Source organism: Adiantum capillus-veneris, chromosome 21 (assembly GCF_014529385.1).
Source record: "Adiantum capillus-veneris isolate H3 chromosome 21, ASM1452938v2, whole genome shotgun sequence".
NCBI lineage: Eukaryota > Viridiplantae > Streptophyta > Polypodiopsida > Polypodiales > Pteridaceae > Adiantum > Adiantum capillus-veneris.
Genome location: NC_140951.1, coordinates 91,463,042 through 91,481,881, shown reverse-complemented (window position 1 = coordinate 91,481,881; position 18,840 = coordinate 91,463,042). Strand labels below are relative to the sequence as shown.

The 18,840-nt window shown below is 47.7% G+C and overlaps 1 protein-coding gene across 1 annotated transcript in view; it reads right to left on the bottom strand.

The window, feature by feature from the left end:
* The window catches only part of LOC147431335 (protein ENHANCED DISEASE RESISTANCE 2-like), a 202,459-nt gene that overhangs the window by 84,868 nt on the left and 98,751 nt on the right, over nucleotides 1-18,840 (bottom strand). The window contains exons 15-19 of the mRNA XM_086493659.1: nucleotides 3,279-3,400; nucleotides 3,094-3,151; nucleotides 2,801-2,976; nucleotides 2,524-2,625; nucleotides 1,950-1,997 (exon numbers count right to left, since the gene is read on the bottom strand). Of these exons, the coding sequence (XP_086349785.1) occupies nucleotides 1,950-1,997; nucleotides 2,524-2,625; nucleotides 2,801-2,976; nucleotides 3,094-3,151; nucleotides 3,279-3,400 (506 nt within the window). The remainder of the gene's footprint in view (nucleotides 1-1,949; nucleotides 1,998-2,523; nucleotides 2,626-2,800; nucleotides 2,977-3,093; nucleotides 3,152-3,278; nucleotides 3,401-18,840) is intronic.

Genomic DNA, 18,840 nt, shown 5'->3' with positions numbered 1-18,840 from the left:
AGACCAGTTGGACCAGGGCGAGAGGAGACCAGACCAGCAGACCACACAGTGCAAGGTAAGGTAGGCGAAGCTTGGTAAAAAACCACTAGCTTCACTCTTTGTATTCTCACAGAGTGAGACTTCAGTTGAGGTCCCACTGTGATCGCCAAAATGAGAGCACCTGTAGCGTGGATAGTGTGTCGTTCTCTCTACAGTGGGTGCTCCTCAGTGCAATGTGCGTGACAATCTCACTCAAAACAGACTAAAAACAAAGGAAACAAATAGACAACAGCAGCAGACCACAACATATGACTCGACTATCTCAAAGAACTGATATAGACTTTGGCGTGGCAGCACACTCAGCTCCAACCCAGGACTCACAGGTACAATGGCTCAGATGTGCAGGGATGGTGAAGCAATGCTGTGTATAGACTTGCCACTCTAGACGACGACGCTGGACCATATATCTAGAACATGATCCGATGACCCAACAGCTGCTACTCATATGTACAATCATAAAGAGCCACCAACGGCTCATAAATGTTAGCCATCTAAAGCTATCCCCAACTGAGTGGTGGTGACCTGGCCACGATGTACACTAGACCACCGTCCGTATCCCCTGCCACGTGTCACTGCCCAGCCAAGAGAGTTTTTCCAGTCCAGTGTGAACCAGCCTCGCCCAACTGTACTAACTGTGTGTCCTGTGAAAGTGACACTGTAGCCTGCTACACAGGTAGTAATGTGTGTGAACACACTTAGGACCGCCAGGGCATTTTTTCCCTCACTAGGAGGTTTTTTCCCCGTGCATTGTATATACGCCCATCACTCTAGGGCTATCTTAACTTTTCCATTGCATGCTAAGTAATACACTCTCTGTGCTTCCTTCGTCTTCTCCAAGCTGTGTTTTCCTGCAACCCTAATTCCAACAAGTCTCAATGGCATGACTACCCATCAAGAGATGGTGGCTTGGAATTTGTGGTGGCCATCAGCCCTGCAACACAACCAGGAGGTAAAAAGCACATTTTAATGGCTAGACATTGTGCAATGAAGGAATCACGCCTTACACGTGAACATAATAATCACATGCACCTGTTGTAGATGCCGCAACATGCAAGCAACATCCACACATACGATTCAGGGGTTTTCAAATGCTTAAAGGTCTACCAACAGCTGCCCCAACAGTCTTCAATAATGTTCCTCTTCATGTTGAATGACCTGTCAACAGCTAGTTCTAAACAAACTCTTGTGATTGAGCCCCCTAGAAAATACAAGGCTCTAAAAACACAGAAGTGATAAGTTCAGAACTTGTCACAAAACTTAATAATGGTCAAAGACAAAAAAAGTGTTGAGCCTTTTTTGGATAAACTTTCTTGATATTTGGTGATTATTCATGATATAACTTTTTGATGACTACCTATGGTTCTTCTATTTATACTTATTTGTCATTTTCTAATGTTAGAAACAATCAAGAACTCCCAACATAGCCAACAATTCACTGATTATTTTCGGCCTTTGTCAGAATCCTACCCACTACAAACTCATGAGATGTACTAATTCCACCAGACTGTTGACAAGTATCAGTGGAAAAGTAACATATTACATAATATGATTGGACTTGATTTCTATGAAGAACAAGATGCTCACAAAAAAATACATGAGGTCCATCTGCTCCAGAAAGAAAGCATTTTTCCGGCCTTGAGGAATTTTTCATCCATCATACAGCTGCCGGTCCAAAATCTCACAAATTTGTGATGATTTGATTAGGTATAACAAGGAAGAAAGGTAAAGTTTCAGCAACAGTTTGCACAAAAATTGCAGATTTTTGAAACGGTTATATTATCTTGCGCATGGGACAGAACAAGCCGAACATCTTCCTATTCCACACACACTACTTTTATCTTTAATTTTGAAAAGACTAGTTATACATTTTTTTCTGAAGCAACACGAAATCCAGTTGGAACAGTGTCTACCTGTAAATTTACAATCAAAATAAAAGGAAGCTGTTTTCCTGCTTCAGACTGCCACAAGACGACATCAGCAAAGTCAGACTTGAAAGCATTCTATTTTTAAGACGCAGCCTATCTCATTATATTAAAAAAATTTAGAATATTAAGTAAATAGAGACCACACAGGTGTATGAGATAGAATTGTGACATAAGAGCCACAGAGGCAGTGCAAAATCCCATATAAGCCAACTGTTGCTCAGCTCACCAAATAAAACCGTGCAACCAAGTCTCTAGTATGGTCTTTGTCCTTTGCTTTCTAGCTCTATTATTTTCAAGTTATCAACAGCGCTTTCTTCCAAAGTGGAGCCATGAGGAAGATTTTGAACATTGCCTTGGTGGACTCTTTGTATTGTGGATTCATTTGCATATTTATCAACGATATTATCTTTATAGAACACTATTTGCCAGAATTACTACCACCAAAACACTCCCATCACTGCTGTGAGCATCCAGATTATGTACTATGATGCACTGACCTCATATCAAGAACAAAGTTATCAGGGACCAGAATCTAAAGAAAGTACCTCAATCGGCTCACCTGAACAACACATTTGCAATTTTTTGCAACAGAATCTATCCTCCTCTCAGAATAGAACCAATCAACTGCAAGAAGTTTCAGAAGTGGTTCTCCACCAGAAACCTGCACAGAAATGGTCGGCATGTATACTCAATTTGCATATTCATTGACTAACATCTGTCTGAAGCTTTCTGCAGTTTTTCATATCATGATTAGGACAATATCTTCGTAGCAAAAAAAGCAAAGGCATACATAAACTTCATACTTAAAAATTAGAGAGAGGGGACAGCAATAATGCCTTGACGAGGTCACTTGGATATGATTTCCCTCGAACCATAAAATCTTCTCCACCGGGATCCGTCCAGCAGCCAGAAGCTTTATGGGTGGATGCTTGAGGCAACGATCCAATAAAATGATTCAAATTTATGTCCACTTCACTTGAACCAGCAACCAGCTCCTGTGCTTCAGCTCTAGCTATCAAATAGCAAGAATATTGATCAATCATAAGCTGTTTGGTGCACAAACCCAAATGATGGTCATCTGTGTTTGTTAGTTGTTTGGACAGTGAATTGCTACGAAACATGATCCTACCATGAGGGGTTAATCTCATGAGTGCCAAAACTGTGTTCTTGAATCGATGACCTGTTTCCTGGTGTGCAATCAAACAAATAGCATCCAATAAACCAAAAAATTGGTTAAAAAAGATGTAGATGCAAATATACCATGAATGTAAAGTTACATAGCAAGTGATATTTGAAAACACCTACAGCGTTTCAAGCCATATTCAAACATGTGCAGCTATTAAGCCTGTCCCGTGCACAAAATATTACTTTGTTCACATAGGAAAACAATCGCCTTGAATCCTGTAACAGATATACTGCGGCATCACACTGGGCAACTGTATTCAAGAAAACACTGATCTCAACTACGATGGTTACTGTCGACGCCCATCTCCCAATCGACTGAGCAATAAAGCAAAAATCAATTAAAAAACCATCAGACCTCTCAACGAATGCAAAACATAAAACCTCTGAATGGTGACCAATCATGATGGTGCGATAATTCCCGGGAATCCAAGTCTCAGGGAAGCCTTCATACATGGCTCAATTAAACATTAGAGCCAGGAGCTCTGCAAGCATATCTCTAGCATGGATGAAGTGCTCTGCTACCAGACCATCATGATCATGTGCTCTCCTTGTCTTCATCCTGTCAATGGCTTTCCTTACCCTCTCGGCAGAAAAGAAAGAACATGTCTCCAAGCATGTCTCTAGTGGGTCCGGCAGAGGTGGTTGCCCTGATGCTGTGTAGAGAGATGTGGCATATTCCCCCCATGCCTCAATGGAGGTGACCGCTGGTGGTGGTGAATGCTCGTGGAATAGCCTCCATGCTTCACCCGAGTCTTGACTTATAAATAGTTGATACAGATCCCGCTCTAGCTGAGATAGATAAGCCCTTTTCTTTCGTCGCACTAGGCGGCGAAAGATAATCCGTGACTGTCTATGTGTGGTAATACCCATGAGCACTTCCCTCTGTAATTTGATCCTCGTCTCTCAACACTCCTCATCATACCAACTATTCTTGGGCATGCTCCCAGATCGTCTCCGTGTAGGCTGGCTGTGAGGGTATGCTTCTGATGTTGCATCATGGTAGCCATCCCGGCTCCTGGGTGCATAGCTGCCTGTATATCTCATCCATATACACAGAATCCGTCTCCCTCATGAAGGTATATCAAGTGTGTGTGGGGACCTCTCCTAATGGAGCTGTGCTGAACTGAAACGTCAAGGTGAAAGACATGATAGCATGATCAACTGCTACTCCAACTGGCCTAGCGCCCACCATGTAATCCTGAAAGAATGGAATAAGACCTGGCTGGGCCATAACATAATCCACTGTGCTGGCACCATGTCGGTCTGAAAAGCAAGTAAAACCTCCAGCTGTCGAAAATCTTTGTAGGCCATTCAAAATGGCCAATCTATGAGTATCTGCCATATTCAGTGTATTCCTCATCTTGTGATAGTCTGGATAGACCCATCTCTGTAACGTCCAGCTCCCTAAGCATCTCCTCGGAAGTATAATAAAATATTGTCTGGTGGTGGGCAGTCCTAGCATTGAAATCCCCTAGTATGATAATGTCACCATCCTTGGAAAACTCCCATATGTCATTATCCAGAATAGGAAAGGGGGATTGTCCTATTGTCCTCTAGGTGAGGCATATACTGACATAATAGGAGGAAAGTAACAGATAGAAATGTAGAGGTATCTGCCCGTCCCTGCCCTGAGCCTCACCCACATGTACCTAGCCTGTTCATCCTTGCGCGCTATATATATCAATGGCTGCAACTCCTCCCTGAATAGAACTGCCACTCCCCCTGAGCCCCGTCCTCGATGCTCAGATCTGGTCTCTTGTCTGCAGGCTGTCTCCCATCTATATCCGCTCACCTGTGGCATGGATTGCCCAGGGGCTTGATGCGTCTCAGAGTAGAAAATGATCTCCCCCTGTGAAGCTATCCTCAAAGGCCCCTACATCAAGACGGAGTGACCTATTACAGTTCCAGGTTGCCATCTTTAGTGTGGTCCCATAGGTCTCACACAGTCATGCGGGGCGTCACTCCAATATCACCACCTTTCCATCCTTGTAAAAAGCAATCTTCCCCTTTTCCACTGCTGCTCTAATTTCCGGCATTACTTCTTGCATATGAGCAATCTGCAAGAGGGTGAGGTCATCTCCAAGAAAGATGCGAGTCTTCTAGAGTCGGTCTCTTCTTCAAGAAGTCCTTCGCTTCCATGGAGAAGAAGCGGAGAATGAGTGCGCTTTCCTTCGAGGTTTCTCCGTTGCTCCCACTTTTCTTAGTGCCCACTCTCCAAGCCCTCGTATGCGTCTGCTCGTTGATCCCCACCAGAGTCATTAGTTCTTTCACCTCTTCATCCACATTATCTTGGTCTCGGAGGCCACATATCCTTACGTGTAAGGCCCACACACGTCTCCTTTGCTCCTCTTCTAGTGTCAAGTTGATGATGATTGGTGTGGGGGTGGGGTTATTTCCTTGCCTTTTCCTTTCTTGACAATCTCGATCCATTTTTTGGCCTTTTGTGCTTTTTGTTGGGTCTTTGTGATGACATCTAACCACGAGGTCGCCATTTCTTTTTGTTGCTCCCCACCTTCTTTGATGGCCCGCACTTGTTCCTTAATTGTGTTAAGCTCTTTGATTACTGAGGGTTGAAGCTCTCCCTCTTCGAGGACATTCTGCGATCGCACCTCTGCAAGCTCTCTCTTGAGTAGTGCGATTTCCTCATCTTGGGCCTTCACGCGACCCTCAAGTGTATGTATCGTGCTTTCCTGTGCTGTCACGCGCGCGTCGAGTAAGTTAATAGTACCTAGGAGGTGGCGGTTGATCTTGTTGATGGACTCGCTCAATTCTTCTTTGCATTTTTGGATCGCATCCTCTGCCGGGTCATCCTTGCCATTCTGTTTTCTCATGATTAGAAGGCCGCACCAGGAGAGGGAGAGGGGAAGAAGAGGGGTTTTTTGTTTTTTGTTTTTTTTCCCTCTTTCTCTCTAGGCGGGCAGAGACTCTCCACACTTTCTCTCTCTACGCTATTCATCTCTCTCTATGCCACTTTTTTTTTCTCTTTCTCTCTCTACGCGATTTTCCCTCTCTTTCTCTCTCTCTCTCTCTCTCTCTCTCTCTCTCTCTCTCTCTATGCTAATCATCTCTCGTTTTTTTTTTCCCTCTTTCTCTCTCTATGCGATTTTTCCCCCTCTTTCTCTCTTTACGCTACTTTTCCCCCCTCTTTTCTCTCTCTACGCGGTTTTTTTTCCCTCTTTCTCTGTCTACGCAATATTTTTCCCCTCTCTCTCTCTCTCTCTCTCTCTCTCTCTCTCTCTCTCTCTCTCTCTCTCTCCGGATGATTAGAGCCAAGGCCTCCGTACCGCATGCGATTATTCGAGCGGAGGTAGCCGCCCCTCCTATTGAGATTGAGGCTCTTACTAGATCAGTGTCCTTTATGCACAGTCTATGGGATACACATAGAGGCAGATATACTAGATTGGCTCTTGAGTCTTCTAGACAGTTAGCGATGCAAGGAGATGCATCATGTTGGTATGAGCAGATGACCTCATGGTTTTAGAGGCATGGTCTCAGCATGGATAGATTGCCTCCTTTTCAGTATTCCCTAGATGCACCCTCCCTGCCAGTCACACGGACGGAGATCACTAGACTCATTCGGCAGGATCTAATACAGTTGGACACCAGGAGGACATGGGTAGAGCTGATGCAGGAGTTGGGCACGAAGATGGCTTTTTACAAAGAGCACCTTCTCCAACTTTCGGGAGATGGGTTTGTGACTTGTCCGAGCTACATGGACACTCATTTGTCTCATGGTCTGCAATGTGCTATTGGTCAGATTCGCACATCCTCACACCAGCTAGAGACTGAGAAGGGTAGATTCAGAGGGATACCGCCGGAGTCTAGGATATGTCAACTATGCGGTAGAGAGCCAGATACAGAGCTACACTACATATGCCACTGCACTGTGTATTATGAGATACGAGGGCGCTTCCATTGCTTATTCAGGGAGGGTTTTGGACCCCTAGATAGAGTCATGAGGTATTAGGACCAGAGATGCCTTGGCTTATATCTACTTGAGCTACACCGTCATAGAGATAGTCTGTTGGGGAGACATGGAGTACGACAGTCGCAGAGGCAGATCACAGACTTCTTTGGATCGAGGGAGCCAAGAGACCAACCACCAGCATAGGGTTGTACCCGCATTCATACGAGAGGCACCCTCATTGACAGGGCGACTGAGCTCGGGAGATCGAGACGACCACGACCGAGACACAAGAGCAGACTCCATCGACGGAGACTCCAACAGAGGATCATAGGCATTCTAGCACGACACCCAGATTGTCATTGAGGGCCTATTTTACATTTTCACATTTCACATTTCACACTCATTTTCAGTTTTCATTTTTACTTTCAGTACTTTTTGTACTTGTACTTCAGACGTTGTATTAGATTCCCCACTTTGTATCTGATGGTCTCATAGGTCATTTTGGCCTTTTGAAGACGTTAATATATCATTTCATTAATGGAGCAGTTTCCTCTTGATAAAAAGGAGAGAAACGATCTGTTGCTCTAGTGACAGATCCAAACCAACCTGACAACCCAACGAGCGTACCGGTGTCCTAGGAGGCATCCACCTAAAGCCCTCTCTAGGCGACCAATTAGGCATGGAAGCACTACAAACTCAGAAAGCCACTGTCTTTCGCCAGGTGATCAGTGCTCCCAATGCACAACATAACACCTCAAGAGACTACTCAAACCTGTGCAAGTTGGCCTCCCGACCCTCTAGAAACATGCCTGAGTCATCAGCAAACTCAACGTTCAAAAGCTGCTCGCCCATAGTAGGCAATTGTAGTCCACGCAAACCAACCTCCTATGAGGTCAAAAAACCTGCTCATTGCCTCAGCATAGAACAAAAAAAGGAAGGGGGCAAGAGGGCAGCCCTACCAAACCGAGCGTGTGAGCATAAATGGTTAGGCCCCTCAATCCATTCTCTGTAAGTTGGAGGGTTAGGTTTTAAAAACCCTAACCCTCTTGATTGGCCACGTCACAAACTTATGACATAGTATATCGAGGCTTTAGTGAGCAGTTTTAGTGTTTCTTGTGTCGTCTCTATCTCTAATCTTTTTGTTACTCTACTGTTTCAATTTTGTTCTTTTCAAAGTCATCACAGTGCACTAGTTTGTTTTCTTACACGATTTATTTTATCACATGCACTCACACACTCTTGGGCACTTGAGCAAGAGAGAGCATATACTACTCTGAGGCTACCCACTTGACGTGTCACGGGGACCGGCACCACATGCCAATGGAAAAGAACAGACTGAACACTTTTAGCACTTCAAATAACACTAAACTGAAAGAGAGAGAAATGAAATGAAATGTTATACTAACGTCTTCAAAAGGCCAAAGTGACCTATGAGACCAGAAAGTTACAATGCGGTGTATCTAATACAAAGTCAGATTAACAAAATAAATTAAACTAGGATAACAAAATATAAATACTGCGGAATCTTAGACTAAGCTGATAGGTGTGAACGGTGAAAGGCGTGAAATGTGTGAACTAAGCAGTACAATGTGTAGACAATATGGGAGGGAAGTAGAGATCCATCTTCATAGAGATCCATCTTCATCTGCACTCTGGACAACGAAAAAGTATGGCTCGAATCCTTTGCTATAGCCTCCTTCGAAACTGAGTAGCTCCTCTTCTCCATCGGGGTCGTCTGGATCTCCCTAGCTCCAATGCTCGGTCTATGAGAATGCCAGTAGTGTGGGACCTCTCCACTGTTGGCTGCTCCTCTGTCTGTTCTTCTGGATGTACAATATCTAGTGTAAAGAAATCTGTGATCTGTCTCTGGGGTTGTCTCTCTTCATCTCTCCTCAGTAAAGTTTCTCTATGCCTGTGTAACTCAAGTAGATATAGCCCAAGACATCTCTGATCCTCATAACTCATGACCCTAGATAGAGGCCCAAAACCTTCTCTGAATAGACAATGAAAACAACCTCGTATCTCATAGTACACTGTGCAATGACATATGTAATGTACCTCTATCTCTGGCTCTAGATGGCATAAGTGGCATATCCTGCTATCTGCTGGTGTCCCTCTGAATCTGCCAGTCCCAATCTCGAGCTGATGTGAGGACGTGCGTATCTAGCCAATGGCACAACGCAAACCATGAGAAAGATGCGTGTCCATATAGCTAGGTCGAATCACAAACGCATCCCCCGTGAGGTGGAGAAGATGCTCTCTATAGAAAGCCATCTTTGTGCCCAACTCCTGTATCGGCTCTATCCATGTCCTCCTCATGTCCAGCTGGATCAGATTCTGACGAACAAGTCTATTAATTTCTACCCGCGTCAGAGACCTCAAGGGTGCCTGTAGAGTATTGAAAAGGAGGCAACCTGTCCATGGTGAAACCATGTGTCTGAAACAATGATGCCATCTGTGCATACTAGCATGATGTATTTCCATTAAGAGCTAATTGTCCGGAGGATCTAGAGCCACCCTGGCATATCTGTCTCTGGTAGTATCCCACAGATTGTGTACAAACGAGACTGATTTGGTAAGCGCCTCAATCTCCATAGGGGGGGCAGCTAATTCCGCTCGAATGATATCATGCTATACGGAAGCCTTGGCTCTAATCAGCCGAGAGATCATGGCTTCTCCATACGCCTCCAACCATCCTGGCCTACAGAAGGTCCCCAAACATACACCCCATATAACATAGTAGAGGCAACCAAAGTATCAAAGAGCCATAACTTTGTCCTGGGTTCCTGGAATTGAACCTGCGAACACATCCTCTCCATTCCTCCCAGAGCCGGACCAGCTCTAGTTAGTCTAGTCTCTGCTGCTCTTCTCAAAGAAAACCTCGGCCCAGTAAAGACTACCCCTAGGTAAGTGTATGCATCTGTATACTCCACAATCTCCTAACCATATTTGAAAGTAGGTACTGATCTGCTGACCCATTGCGGTGTGGTGTTAAACACCATAACCTTGGTTTTACCTAGGTTTACACACAATCCACTATCCTTTGCAAAACTGTGTAGTGCATCCAATTGTCGTTGTATACCTTCTGGTGAGTCAGATATCAGCACAATATCATCAGCATATAGCAACAACGGGATCCACGTCCCTGCCAGCTGGGCACCCCTGTCACCCTCTCTGTCAATGTAATCAGACACCTCATCAACATACATACCAAATAGAGTAGGAGACAATGGGTAGCCCTATTTCACTCCAATAGTAGAGTGAACTAAATCAGATACCCCTTCCGGAGTGCGTACATGTCCCATCACTGATCTATACAAAGCCGTAATCCCCCATGTGCACGACGCACAAGACGGGGAGTGGCGGAGTTCCACCTTGAGAGAGCACTGGCCCCAAACCTTGGCGCCCCTTTATGTATTTCTTTATATTCCTCGAACTCAGTAAAATGCCGGTACTCGCGCTCTGCACCTTCACCCGGAAGAGTGCAAGAAAATGAGCCCTTAGCTCATATTAAAAGGTCCTTGGCCATGAAGCAGTTGCATGAAAATCTTTCAAACTCAAAAGCATTTGGTCTGAAAAGCACTAGCGCCAAAAGCTGCCAATGCATTTTGCGAAAATCCGTACAGCTGCCACATAAGCACAATTAGCGCAAAACGTAGAATTTCGTACTATCAACCACGTTAGCAATCCAACACAAAATCCGGTCTTCCGTACAACTGCGCCATGTCGTCAAATGATCGCAAGAGACTGAGTGTGTGTGTGTGTGGTCCTGCTTTATTTTAATGTCTTTAGGTTGGGCCCCATCGGATGGGCTCCCACAAGTTAATAAAACTTCTTCGGCTGCTTCTTCTGGGTTTAGGCTCCTCGGTCGGGATCTACATGTTGGCTTTGTTCTTCAGTGGCTTGACACGTCAGCAATTTGTGACATCCCCCCTTCTTAAAAGAAAGTAATCGTCTGCAATTACTGTATATTTGCAAAACAACTCAAGTTAGCTCAAAAATCTTCGAGGGTCATTCCGAGGGACAATGTGAGGGACGATCAGTTTTCTCATTCCAAATCGGAGCTCTTGACTTCCTGGGTAGTTGGCTTCCCAAAAGAATCTCATCCAATAAGGAGTCTCATTCCAGATTGGAACTCTTGATATCCTTGGTCATTGGTTTCCCAGAAAAATCTCATCCAAATAAGGAGTATTCAGTGGCTGGCACATCACAATGCAACACAAATGCTCACATATGAATGTTACAAGACATAGAAACATAAAGCCACCGATGAACACCCCCCGCAAATAACATTCCAGGTCAGGGCCATGAGATGTTCAACAACTCCCTCATCACTCCTCCCGCATAACCTAAAAAGGTCCGGTAGAGGCCTTTTACAACCAAACGCCCCCCAGACCGTAGCTTGCGTAGTTTGGAGTTTCTGAGAGTAACCACTGCTCAAACTTCTGTATACCCCTACCCCCCCCGGTAAAAAACCATCTAGCTCCAGGCCATGAGTAACAACAACAATACTCCCACCATAAATAACCACCTCAGAGCCTTGGCAAGAATTTTGTAGGCTGAGTTGAGAATGGTGATGGGACGCCACTGTCGAATCTCATCCAAGGAGCCACCCTCCTTAGGAATGAGGTAAATCAGGCCCTCACTCATGCTATCCGGCATCACTCCTGTGTGCAGAATGTACTGAAAGGCACTACAAAGATCTGGGCCAAGCAGGTCCCAGTACTCCAAGAAGAAGCTGGGAGTCAGCCCATCCTCACCTGGACAACTACCACGAGGGAGGGCCCTAAGAGCCGTGTGCAGCTCCTCAAGCTGAAGAGGTAACTCGAGCCTCTGCCGCATCACCTCAGTCACAAGACAAGGCATCTGTGCCCAAACCTGCTCCCTGCATGCATCCTGCCTCTCTGACTCTAGCTCAGCCGACAGTAGCTCACGGTAAAAGTCAGTAGCAACTGCACGTATATCCTCTGGCTCGCAAACAACTGACCCATCGGGTCTCCTCAACTGATTGACCTTGGCATGCGAGTGCCGAGGTCCCACTGTCTCAAAAAAAACACCTGTCACTCTGTCCCCTACCTGAGTCCACTGAGATGCATGCCGGTGGAAGGCAAACTCATGGCGCCTCTCCTCTGTGCAAGCAAGCTCCTGTCGAGCCTGCTGAAGCTGCTCCTCCAACCATGGACTGTCTGGATGCTGCTCCTGCATCCTCTGTAGTGAAGCAATGCCTCGTCTGAGACGCTGCTCCTCCTCTCTCGCTGCAGCCCGTCGAGCCAAAGACTCCTGGAGAAAGAAGTGGCTGAGCTGAGCTAGGCCTGAGGCCACTCTGTCTGCATGTGGAGCCTGGCTGTCCATGCCCTCTGTCCATAGAGCCTCGACCCTCTCTTTGAGTGCTGAGTCCAACAAGACCCGCTCTGGGATGCGAAGCATCGTGCTCCCACTCCTCTGCCTGTCTGCCACTGTGAGGATCACTGGTGCATGGTCCGAGAAGGATGTCCCTGCCAGGATGCCCACTGATCCCCCCAAGTCACTGAAGTGGTCACTAGTGTAGAAGCGATCTATGCGCGATAGATTCACTCCTCCCACTCGGCGGTCCGATCTAGAGAAGGCAAGACTCTCTGGAGGCCTCACAAAGCCAGAATGCTGCCATGTATCCGAGACCCTCAACGTCATACAAAACCTCTCCCAAGCTGCTAACTCGACTCCATGCACAGTAGCATGGCTGCCTCCGATTCTGTCAGAAGGGTCCTCCAACATGTTGAAGTCCCCTCCTACACACCACTGGTCAACCTGTGGCAAAGACTCAACAATCTGTGACCAAAACTCTGCACGAGCACTCGCCACATTGGGCGCATAGATGTTCAGGAAACCCACAAGGCTACCCTGAACCTGCATAGTAATCCACTGAGCCCTGCCTGGTACAATAATCCCTCTGCCCACAATGGCCTACTGTAATGAGTCCGCAATAGTCATACATACCCCACCCTGGATGCCTCCAGGTCCAAAAGCAGCTGACCAAAAGGTATCATAGCGTCCACGCAAAATCTGACCACATCGCCGAATGCGGCTCTCAGACAAATGGTGCTCCTGAAGCATAAGGAGATCAATCTCTCCTCCCACAAGGCATCGCTGAAGCTCCTGACGCAATCGGCCCCGTCGTCGCTGAAACTGGGGCCCACCGAGTCCCTGCACGTTCCACGAGACGATCCTCATGGGGAGCGAGAGAGAACAAATGCTGCCGCAGCAGCAAGACGAGCTATCTTCGAAGCAGGCTTGGATGGGGAGTAATCCGCATCCGAGCGTCCTCTAGATAGGCGAGACTGCAGTGAGTGCCTGGTCCAAGCCCAAGTAGAGCGAGCCGTGCGTAAAGCAACCTCCTCTGTCCAGGAGTCCTCATGAATGAATACATAGCAAGGCAAACACTGCGTATCAGCAAAAAAGTACACCACAATGTGTCTACATCCTGCTGAATCTGGGGGTGTCACCGCAAACTTGGCCAGTGGCCACAAAGTCTGCAACAGATCTGTAACGCCAAGTTCCCCCATGTGGTGAGAGAACTCGAGAACCTGTGTATGCAACCATCCCACCACTGAGTCGAGGGACCACTCTGTCTCAGTCCTGCCACAGAGGGGGAAGGAGAAACCAACTGCTGAGTCCAAGGCCTCTGTCCCCCTAGCGGCGAGGAACAAAGCGTGGACTCTGAAGCAGGCTGCCTCGTGGTCTGCTGCGGAATCGCCAAGAAAACGAGTAAACCCGTAATCGAAGAAATCCCAGCGGCGTCGGAGGTCAAAGCTCGTCAAACCACGAGGGATAGCTGCAAGAGGAGATGTCTAAATCTGCAGAGGGGGCCGCATGAAGGGCTGACCCTCTCTCGCTAGGCGACTCGTGGCGAAGGCGCTGCCAAGAGATCTCCTGGCCGCCGGCAAGGGTCCAGTCTCTAGAGCCGACTGTGGTACTGAAGCAGGAGGAGGGGGAGAAGGGGCTGGGGGGGGGCGGGGGAGAGGAGAAGCGGGGTGGGGCGGCAGAGACATGGGGGGGGCGAGGTGGGGAGTGAGCGGTAGCAGAGGGCGGGGGAGGGCATGAGGAGGAGGAGGGGAGATCGGAAGGCGGAGCGGCTGGCGAGGGTGAAGCGGAGGTGGAGGCTGGCGTAGGGGGCTCCTCCTGCTCAAGAGGACCAAAGCGGTTCCCCGTGGGAACCCACTGCTGCTGAGTAGGCACCTGGGGGCCACTTTGAGTGCCAGGCTGTCGCTGTGGCCCCTGGCGTCGACGGCCACGGGCCTGCTGCCACCCCTCCTCCGCTGGAGCCCCAAGCTCGGAGGGTGGCGCTGGATCTGTGCTCTGCGTCGCTGGCTGTGGCTGCGGCCCAGCCTTGGCAGGTTGGGGCTGAGGCTGCAGTGCGGGTCGTGGTCTCCTCCGTGGACAGGCCTTCGCTAGGTGGCCCATCTGTCTGCAAATGAAACACTGGTTCGGGAGACCCGAGTACTCCACAATCTGTCTAAACCAACCCCCACTCACCCGAGGCAGAAGGATGACCTTCGGGAGCGTGTGGGTATCTCTGACCAAAACTCGAACTGAAGGGATGCCAGCCGCCTTGGCAGCAACTGATGCTGCCGTACGAGGTGTCTCCAGGACAGTTCCGATGGCGGAGCCAATCCTGGAGAGAAGTGGAAGGTACTCCCTCCGTAAACCCGGAAAGCAGACTGATATGGGGATGTCCGCCTCCTCTACTAGCACATCCGAAGACGGGTCAAAACCATGTCGCCACTGTCGAAAGTGGGCGCGTGCTGCTCGGATGGCCAATGGACTCATAGCTATGACCTTGGAGGCCATCTCGGAAGTCTCGAACTCAATCTGGTAGTACCCCCGTCTGAGAATCTGGATATCCAAGATCTTGCCCACCTCTGCGAGGAGGCGGGCCTGGAGAAGATCTCGCAGCTCTCCTCTGCTGGGACGAGTGCCGAGAACCTTGCAGATGATAGAAGTCGCCTACAAGCGTTCTACCTCTGTGGCAAGGCTCGCTTGCTCTGCCGGCGTAAGAGCAAGTCGAATGGTGGGCTCAGCGGGGTCGGGCGAGGGGGCTTCAGGCGAGTCCCTCTGAGGTGGAGCTGGAGCCTCCATCTGTGTCTACTGCTGAGTCGAAGAAGCGGGCGATGAAGAAAATCTGCGAACAAGTACGCCAAGCACTTGTCCGAAGAGAAAGCGTTGCCGAGCCAGGTGCAGAAGACCTTCGGGAGCAAAGAGGACGGGGGGGGGGGGGGATGGGGGGACGGCGAGGGCGAAGCGGGCAGCCGGGAATTGTGCGGGTGCACAAGCGGCAGCGAGCGGGTGGGGAGGGGATGGCAACGCGAGAGGAGGGCAGCGGGCAGCCTGTGGGGCAGCGCGAAAACAGGGGGGGGCAGCGGGCGGGCGGCAGCGCGCAGGGGCAGCGGGTGGGGTGGGGTGGGGGGGGGGGGGAGGGGGGAGAGGGCAGCGATGGCGCAGCAAGGGGGGGGGCGAGCAGCAGTAGCGAGCGTTCCTCCAATCCTACACTCTTCGTAAAATTCTTCCTGTGTAGCATCTACAAAATCAGGCGATTCTAAGACAGGGGAAGCCTGCTGTATAGTTTTTGAGACTCTGCTTGGAGGGACATTTGTATCAGGAACAGGATTGGCAGCATAATAATCTCTTAAACCTGGTTTGCATAAAAAGAAGAAAGAATATTACAAATAGCTAGATTTTAGCCAGGCTCTTGTTATATCTAATGAACTCGTCATTCTAAATTCCTAGCACTATAAAGATAAGCAATCAGAAACATTTGAGTACTAAGCAGTAGCAGTACCACCCTTGCCCTGTCCTCTTCAGCATAACTTGGATATGTTTATCACAGTCAATTGGAGACATCTAATCAAAAGAAAAATCCACCAGTGAGAAGAAGCTTAACACTGCAAAAGGACATGTAGCTGTGCCAGCTTCCATTTCCACAAACCATAAAATAAACCATAAAAGCCGCATTAATAAGCAAGATTTCGATTAATTGAAGCCCCACCACAATAAAGTATTGGTTTTAATAAGACCTCTATCTGCACCATTTCTCTCTACTTCCAGGAGGTCTTCAAGATAGGTGGTGGTCCATCAGTTGGGGCTAGTTTACAGCGAGATGCTCATCGAGTTGTTTGTGCTTAGACGGCTGGCACATATGCTTCTGTTTTTCACCTACTTGGGGCTGATTTGCTGCTGCCGTCCACACCAAGTTGATGAAGGATGTGAAGATGATTTGGAGCGATTGGCTTCCCTATATGATTGATTTTCTCCAATGAAGCGGATAGCTCTGAAAGTACAGTTGAGACCCCTCGGTGTGACAAAGGTATCCATGAGGAATCACATCACGAAGATGTAAGAGCTCCAACAAGAGATACCTCAATTGGGCAAGCATATCAGTTTGGAGCATATGACCATAAAACTCCTTGTTCATTTGCCTCTATAATATAAGAATTTCCACCCATCAACGCTGATTTTCAGAGGACGTCCCAATACTATCGCTTTGGACAAGATTGTATCTATGGTACTGGAATAGTAGTGGTTCATAGCGACGAAGAAATGGGGCTCCAAAGCCTTGATACGCTCTTTGACAAAAGGAAAGCAAAAGGCTAAAGCACAGAAAGGCAACATCACTAATAAAGAGACCGATGTCGGGTGTGAAGATGCTTTGAGAGCGGAGCGGCATTGCAATACTTGTGGCAAGTGGGGCCATTATTGACAAAGCTCCCCAAGCGGGCTGAAGAATCCTGGACTGCAGCAAAGTCACCAGTCTTTGTCCACCTAGAGATGCTACCTTCACATGCTTTGTCATTAACATTAGAGGTTGAGACAAAGCGGATTGTACAAGATTCTTGGGATTAAATTATTGACAGTGGTGACTCATAGTACATGACACCTTTGATAGATCTTCTATCCAACATGGGAAGGCATTGTGGTTCAGTCTTTATGAGGGAAAAATCGGCCACTCCTATTCATGACGAGGGCCCATTGGAGCTTATCCTGAACAGCAGAGAAGAGGTGTGTTTCCTGAAGGTACTTTATGGTCTATAGCTTTATTTTCAACTTTTGCTGTCACGAGGACGTGGCAACTGTTAACTCTGTAACGAGGACGTGGCAACTGCTAACCTTAGTTGTTGGTTTCTTTCCAACGATTTTTGTTTTATTTTTGAGACCCTCTTTTTGAAGTTGCAAATGGTCGGACATTGTATGGCCAATGTGAACGGTAGTTTCACCCGCAGACGGGAAGTTGGTTGGCACTGGAATTCGTATAGTAAGAGGATGTCTAGGTTCAATTCAAGATCATGTAGGTCCCCGCGTCGCACTTAGCAAGTTGGTGGATACTAGGAAGTGAACTCAATAAAGGCATAAAGCCAAGGTGGGGTCACCAAAGGGAAGTACCCGACAGTTGGGCCACATTGCATTTTTGGATGCGGTCCCGATGGGGATAGATGGTCGGAAGACTAGTGGGAGCCCAACGGAAGCATCTCCTAAAAATTAGGGAACTACTATTTTGGGCCATGAAATCAGTTCGCGTGATTACCTCTGGAATGACAAGGGGAACATTTTAGAACTTTGCTGCAAAGTCAACTGGGCAGCCAGTCGGGAGATTTTTAAGCAGCAAGCACGAAACGGGAAATGTCCTGTAAATGTGCCAAGTGGCACTCTCTGGTGGACTTTCCTCATGCAAGAAGAAGTGGCGCTGAATTTCTAGCTGAGAGGCTCATTTGCAAGCTCCTACCCCACAGGTTAAGAGCTATTGTGTGCAAGCTTTCCCTCTCATGTACAGTGTAGTGCAAGAAGTGATGTCTTGCACACTCTACACTGCTCTCTCTCCCCCCTACGCGCAGTAATGTGATGCCCCACAAGAGGACTCTTCATTTGACTCATGTACAGCTATGTGGTTACGTGCGTTTTTGCTGAGGCAAGAGCCTCTTTGAGCAGGAACAGGAGTAGCTAACTGCTCTCTGAGAAGAAACAGGAGTAGCTAACTGCTACTCCAAAAGCAGGCACCGGTGAGGGTGATAACCTCACCGTACAGGTGCGATTTCAGAGCTGGTTATGCACTATATTTTGAAAGTTTTTCAACCATGCGGAGGCTAGAACCCTTGGGAATAGTGCCCCACTGCCAGAGGGTAGTTCAAGGACTGTTTAGGGCTGAAAACAGGGCAAAAACTAGTAAATACAGCGAGCTGAATTTATTGTATTTGGGAAAAAATCAGAGGGTTTATGCCAGTGGAAGTGAGTTCCAGCAGGGGAATTGGTTTCGGGAAATTTTTGGGGCTGTTATGTTGCCGAAATTTTGCTGGATACATGTAAAGAATTCCCAGGACTCTACTTTGTAATGTACCCTACTAAAGTATAAAGAAATACCGAAAGGGGCGCCAATTTTGGGGCCTACAAATTGTCGGCATCTGCTCGGAGAATTCTAGCTTCCCAGCCATGTGTGTGCTTAAGTGTTAATTCCCGTCGCAGGTTACCTTTGTAAAGTGCTCTGTGTGTGTGTCTAAAGTAAAGAATTTCAGGTGAAAGCCAAAGTCTACTGCCCCACGGGCGGTTTCAAGGTTCCATTGCCAGGATATCAATCACTTTTTCCTCAAAGAGTGAGCCTCGGTGTTTTGGGTAAAGACACATGGTACAGGAACCTGGGATTACACTCTGGCAGACAAAGGGAAAGGCATTATGGAAGAGGGTTCCTCTTCGAAGGAGAGACGGGAAATTCCTACGGTGTCCGAAATTGGCGAGAGCTTACGGCCACTTCAGACTGTACCT